Source organism: Nicotiana tomentosiformis, chromosome 1, assembly GCF_000390325.3.
Source record: "Nicotiana tomentosiformis chromosome 1, ASM39032v3, whole genome shotgun sequence".
Lineage (NCBI taxonomy): Eukaryota > Viridiplantae > Streptophyta > Magnoliopsida > Solanales > Solanaceae > Nicotiana > Nicotiana tomentosiformis.
This window is the reverse complement of record NC_090812.1, coordinates 140,245,347-140,252,004: the sequence shown is the minus strand read 5'-3', so window position 1 is coordinate 140,252,004 and position 6,658 is coordinate 140,245,347. Positions and strand designations below refer to the sequence as shown.

Here is a 6,658-nt window from a genome sequence, read left to right as displayed (position 1 = left end):
CGTCATATCGACAAATGATTTAATGAGCTAGAAACTAGACTCGTAGATCTTCAATTTGGTGAGTGGATCGCCCCATAACTTTAAGTACACTCAGAGAAAAGCTCAGTGACATTAGCCTAAATTTTAAGTAAAATATTTTAGAGGTTATATTGTAATATCACCTGAGAATGTGCTATAAATTGTAGGATGATTATAACATTTTTTATTTTTGCCAATTCTTATTATTCAGTACTTGTATAAACTATTATTTTTATTATGAATAAAATTAGCCAATAAAGCACACTGCCTAATGTTTTTGCTTTTTAAAAAAATCAATAAATGCTAGTGTAACAAAGACAAACTTTAAGGGAGATTTTTAAAATTTATCAAAAAGAAAAAAAAGAAAAGAAAAAGAAAAGGACCAGGGGAATAATATCACAAATTAAAGGATCCGGAAGTGTAATTTGACAAACTGAAGGGGAGATCTGTATTATTTACCCAGGTAAGAGCGTTAATTGCCGTAGATTTATTTCGTTGAACACCAACGTGCTCCAGAGTCTTCCATTCAACCTGCATCACAGCATCATCAGTAACCCTTCGGAAGGTAAGAGAAAAATCCACTCTCTTCTTCGATCTGTCTTTAATTCCTCAATATGTATGAGCACTGCTTAGTTTCTAATTCAGATGATGTTTTAAAAGCAGAAAAATAATGAATTATTGTTCTACCCACAGTGCTTTTGCGGGTCAAACATCTAGATTTGTCAAATAATTGCTGTCCATTGAGTTTACAGAGTTGGTTGTATTTTCATATTGAATCTTTTCATTTATGGTCTGGCGATTTGTGAGGATTTACTTAGGTGATTTTGATATTCAGGAGAAAGATGAAGACTGTTGCGGTGGCATTGTTGGTTGCTTTAGTGGTTGTAGTTCAAGTCCACATCGGACATACTTTCGCATCTACAGTTCCTTCGTTTCTTTGGTCACCTCATCAACATGGGTATGAATTTCCGTTCTTATTGTAGTTTGTGAATTTCTATTGATTGTCCCTTTTTGTTACAGCTTGTTTAATCATTTGGAATTCAAAGCTGGTTATTGGTTTAGCGGTTACTGAATCAAGTAGTTTAGTTGATTAAAGTGGATCTTAATATACAGTTGTTAGTAGTGGCGGAGCCAAAAGTTTATACTAAGGGAATTCAAAATTGTCACACCTGGGATTTGGACCTATGACCTAAAGCAATTTTTGAACCCCTTCTTCCATTTTACAGTTTTGTCCGTCTTTTTTTAGGACTGCAGTTACTCTTACGCCTTTACCTTTTTCCCTGTTATGCTAACTAGTCTGGAAAGCATGCTTAGTTAAAAAAAACAACCTCCATAAACTATTCCTTTTTTGTTTCTTTAAATGTTTGTAAAGTTGTAGGTATAATGACTATGATCTGTGATTGTGAACAATGTTGTACACAATCTTTTTTTGGAAACTCATTGTTTCCTTGCTGGCTGAGTGATAAAACAAACTATAACTCAAATGTCAACTACTTAACCAAAAAAAAAGGAAGAAAAGCTTAATGTCAGTGGCTACTAAGTAAATAACAAACTCCTTCTAGACTCTCCTGGATTCTTACTAACAAAATGTATCTTTCTTTTTAATCTTATAGAAAATGATTATTACATTAGCTTTTACTTTCTTCATGGGGTCTTTTTCTCGTTCTTTTTTACTATTCATACTGGTGATGATAGTTTCTTAATTGCCTTGAAGCTTGAGAGAGGAAGCCAAAAGTTCCGAGGTGTCTTCCATATTTTGTTCTTCAAATTAAGTCAACCAACAAAACTTCGTTGAGAAAGAGAAAGAAATTTAGAACTCGTCTTTATTGTTGCTGTTATGGGGCAATTCTTACGAGTGTTTTGTGTTTTGGCTTTGATGATTGTAAAATATTGCTTCCTGTCGGCATGAATATTGTCAATTATTGCTTAGGCATGAACAAGTAGTAAGATCTGCAAATTTAATGTATGTACACTTGAAAATTCTAGCTGCGCTCGTGCTACCTCACTGCTCCAGCATTTAGCTACTCTGTTTGACCCTCTCATGGAGATTTTCTGCTTGCTAATATGCCTGTAGCTTTAAATTAGGTTATTTGTCCTCACTCTTTGACCGCGTAAGGCTTGTAAAGTGCTTGGTGTGAAGAACTGAAGATAATATTAGATAGAAAATGTAGGTTTTCCCTTGTTGAACTGTCCGTTTGTACAAAATTGTCCTACTAATATTTTCCCTTAGTGAGGCTTAAAGCTTTATTCTCTCATAATATTCCGCTGCCTTCTTTCTTTTTTCATGTGTCCATGGCTTATCTACTTGTCGGAAACTTATCGCCAAGTGACTCCTTCGATCCCGTGTAATCCTAATCTGGATATCCTAATAATTTCCTTGTACATCTGATGATTCATGTTACTTGAATGTAACCTTAGCAATACCTTGAGTGTTTGACTCCATTAATGAGATCAATTTTCTTCATAGGCAGCCTTCACTTAGGAAGGCCAATAAATTTAAATGACATCAGATCTTCAGTCTGGGACAATTTCTTTAGCTTATTCTTACATTAGATGTTTTGTTTGGGAAACACCTGATGCCACAGCACATTATTTCTTGTAAGTCTTGAATATGCTCTTCGTATTTCTTTGACAAAGACTTAAGGAGTAAGAGAAGTCTCAGAATCACTTGCCGCTAGAAAGTTAAAGGTTCTAATATGGACAAAAATCTCCAAAATTTAAACCTCAAGCATCTTATATTAAATCTTAGTGACAATCATAAATTCTGGCTACCATTCAAGCTTCTAAAAGCTCTATCATTACTAACTAGTGAAGTCATCCCATCGTTTTTCTAATGCCTCAATTACTCCTGCCAAAGTTCTAATGTTATAGCCTCAACTTCATAAATTTTAGTAGCTCCTTTCGTGCTGTTATTGTTTCCAGCAGACCCAGCAGTTCCTCCCCTCCTCATTCCAAAAGATCGTACATGACCTAGAAGCAACTACTTGTGAGCTTCAAGATTAAGAATCATTTCTCACCATCATAAGCACAAATCATGCTAGAACTCTCACTCAACCCCCCCCCCCCCCCCCCAAAAAAAAAAAAAAAGATCTTGCTAGATATCTCATTCCTAAACCTGCGGATGAAGTGATTTTGTGTCTTTAACAACTGAATACAAGCAAAATGGTATGTTTTGTTTACTCAAGGAGATTTTGTAGTTAGTAGTTAAATAGAAGACGATTAACTTTATTTTTAGGCCAGAATGACTTCCTAATTTTGGCTGGGTTTACTTATCAAAACAATTTAGGCTAGGTTGTGTAAGCTATAGCCATGTTTAGGATCTTTTTTCATTTGATAAAGATGGTAGACTAAAGAGTAAAGGACCTACACAAAATAGTTACATTTAGGACTTACAAGAGCTGCTCTCTAAAATCCGCATGCTCTCAATACCACTTCATGTAGTCTCAGAAATTCAGCAGAGTTCGTAGCTGAGTTATAGTTGAAACAGAAGTCCACAGCCACGTGAACCATCTAGAAACGTCATTTAGGTCCTTGAAAAACTAATATGTGATGTACTGGTGTGCCTACAGCCTAGTTAATGAGTGATTTGTGACAACAGGTTAATATCCTATTTATGCCGCTTCTTTTGTATTCCATGTTTAACGTGGGAAGGTACATGTGTTTTTGAAAGGGGATCCACACCAAATAGAAACTTATCTGAACTGCATATGCCACACATTTATGGTGATTGTTGACACGGGATCAATTTTATATTTCTTATGTTACAGAGTTGCCTCAAGTGAAGCTGTCAATTACAGAACCCTTTCACTGAAGGATTTAGCCAAGTCTGTTATGGCTGAGGGTGGTTGGTCGGACTTGCTGGTACTTTGTGTTCCTAAGCTCTATAGATTTCTTGCCTTCCTAATATTTTTCTCTGGATTCATTCTCTGAAGGAAACTAATGGTCTATGATCTTCCTTAGTGCTCAGGAAAAGAAGCTGGACAGCATCTGGATCTTGCATTTGTTTTTGTTGGGAAACAGGTAGGAATCTCTTAGTATTAGGGGAAGAGTAACAATATTTTATGGTACTTCCCTGTAATTAAATTACGAAAAAACCTTTATTTAAGCCATTTGGGTCTTAATTTCATATGTTTGGAGCAAACAAGATGGCAAAATTCTGAAACACCTACCTGCAGAATCTAGTATGCTCCACACAAATATCAAGTCGCGGAACCGGTGTTTGGCACATATTTGTATCCTGAGTAACGAGTAAAACCCTTTGTGGTTGGTGGCTGTGAAACTAACCTCGAGTATTTGAGTTGATACATACTATTCCAGTTGATTCATTTAGGCATTGGAGGGGTATTCTAGTTGGGCCGGTGAAATGAACTTTAAGCTCGTATTAATGGAAAGTACTGCTGCGCTGCAGTTTCCTTATGGGACCTTGTTAACACAAGGCCTTTGCATGCTTTTATTTTACTTTCTGAAAGTTTCTATCTTGCCTATGAGTCTAAATGTCTTTTTGTTGTTTAGTTGCAATCTGTGGATATTGCTAGACCCAAAAATGCCAATTCCGAGCTTGTGGACTTGCTGAAGGTAATTAGAAGTCTCCCAACTTCTGAAATTATTTCCATGATTCAAAAATATTATGCTTGGTTCTCGATTTATTGAACAAGTTCAATTTGATTAACTTAGTTCTGGTCAAAATTTTGTCGTGAACAGGTCTCTGTTGCAAAGTCCAACTTTTCTTTGGCCTTCCCCTACATTGATGCATCAGAGGAGAGAGAATCGGTGGAAAGCTCTTTGATTTCAGAATTTACAAACACATGTGTGCATGGTCTTGAGGCCAGCAACATTGCTTTCTCGGAGTCATGCTCTGTGGAGGGTGAAAGTTTTGAGAAGCTTACCGATGTCCTTTCAGTTCAGGTTAATAATGGAGGAATCTCTATTCTATTGATAATGAGGCACCCAAAAAAGAAAAGAAGTGACATTTTTCGGAGTTCTCTGCAGTGGCTATGTTCACCACAGCTACTACAGTTCGTGTGTGTGTGTGTGTGTGTATATTCTGTTATATATATGTATATTCTGTTTTCTTGTTTTAAGGATGTAATAATATTTTCATCTGTCTTATGTTCATAGAACTATGTTTTCTTGTTTTATGGATGTAATAATATTTTCATCTGTCTTATGTTCACAGAACTATCTGCTATCAAGGATCTCTAAACAATCCAAAGGGCAGCCAAATTTGATTGTTCTCTGCGACCAAGGTCACCGTACTCTGGGAGGGGCTGAAGAACAAACCTCCGAAGGTATGATATTAATGAAAAATATGGTTTATATTTTCTTGGTTGTATTAGTCCTTAAACTCGATAAACTTGCAGGAGAAGTTTTATCTGAACTACTCAGTTACGTGGAGAATCTGGGAGCAAAATACACTGCACTGTATGTATCAGATCCATTTAGATCAATTCAGTTCCCCTCTCATAGGGAGGTAGAAAGATTTCTAGCTGAAGGTACTCATGGAAATAAATCACTTAATGGCTGTGATGGAGTTTGCCAAATTAAATCCTCATTTTTGGAAGGCATATTTGTGGTAAGTTGATACACCTTTGGCCACAGTCCAAAGCTCTTTTAGTGCTTTTTTCTTGTTGCGATGATGTCAAGATCATGTTCTTTATTTCTCTTCCTTGCCGCTGCGTTTGGTGTTTATTGCTTTTGATTGGGTTTTGCTCACATTACTGCTTCACGTTATGTTCCAGGCAATTGTTTTGCTTATAATTTTGATATCCGGCCTTTGCTGCATGATGGGAATCGATACTCCTACAAGGTTTGAAGCCCCTACAGATTCGTAATCATTAGATCTTCTGCAAGATAAATTCATATTCTGAGGTGCTCTGATTGCAGTAATGGGCTTGTATCTTTATTGCTATGCATAACCCTGTAATTTTTTGTTTATTTGTCAAGCAACGTTCCCTTGTATTGGCAGTGTAGAGAGAGTGACGTTCAATAATGTTATGGCCATTCCTCTTATTTTTTGGTTAGATATCATCTTGTATGTATTGAGTTTCAGTTGCCTGCCCCTAGTTTACTGTTTGCCCCATTGTAATAAAGACTTGAGATGCTTTGTTATCAAAGAAAGCACGAGCCTTGATATTATAGCTTTCTCTCAAACATCTGAAAGGTTGATGTTGTTGCATAGTTTTATGCCCATATCAATCTTAGAACGGTATAATGGTAGCCAAAGGGCTTTGCTTCAGTGGTAAAGACACATCACGAGTTTGATCTCTACCACTGAAAGCCGAGTATTCAAGTGGGAGCATGGTAGAGGGGCGGGTTTATATACCCGGAGCCTGGAACCTGCGGGCGACCAGCTGACTCCTGGCGGATTTATTGGTTATTTTCTTTAAGAAAAAACGAAGACGCCCCTTTCCCTCTCTCCAAAAGGGGTTGTAAATATTAGGCGAGACAAAGGCCATCCTGACGCTTGGCGTCGTGAAAAATTGAAACCCCAATCATGAGTTGGAAGAGCTGCAAACCAAATATACTTCTTAGTAATTGATTATAGAAAACTTTCTTTACATTGCCACTTAGCCTCAAACTAATATATCAGTAGGAGGATACAAAATGCGTTGTGATGGTGACGGAATATGTGGACTACCTC

At 36.8% G+C, this 6,658-nt stretch overlaps 1 protein-coding gene across 1 annotated transcript; it reads left to right on the top strand.

Annotated features, from left to right (window-relative positions):
- Positions 1 to 451: 451 nt before the first annotated feature.
- Positions 452 to 6,153, top strand: LOC104110026 (uncharacterized). The gene is made up of 10 exons (XM_070191841.1): positions 452 to 583; positions 712 to 775; positions 854 to 976; positions 3,786 to 3,879; positions 3,979 to 4,038; positions 4,531 to 4,593; positions 4,720 to 4,923; positions 5,195 to 5,306; positions 5,379 to 5,590; positions 5,757 to 6,153. Exons 3-10 carry the CDS (start codon positions 861 to 863, stop codon positions 5,847 to 5,849), a joined length of 954 nt encoding a protein of 317 aa, XP_070047942.1. The 5' UTR covers positions 452 to 583; positions 712 to 775; positions 854 to 860; the 3' UTR covers positions 5,850 to 6,153.
- Positions 6,154 to 6,658: the final 505 nt, after the last annotated feature.

Bases quoted from the DNA above. Each gene is read 5' to 3' on its own strand.
- LOC104110026 (XM_070191841.1), top strand. From the start codon at position 861: ATGAAGACTGTTGCGGTGGCATTGTTGGTTGCTTTAGTGGTTGTAGTT. The intron at 5,307-5,378 runs GTATGATATTAA...ATAAACTTGCAG, and splicing joins TGAAGAACAAACCTCCGAAG to GAGAAGTTTTATCTGAACTA. The intron at 5,591-5,756 runs GTAAGTTGATAC...GTTATGTTCCAG, and splicing joins TTTTGGAAGGCATATTTGTG to GCAATTGTTTTGCTTATAAT.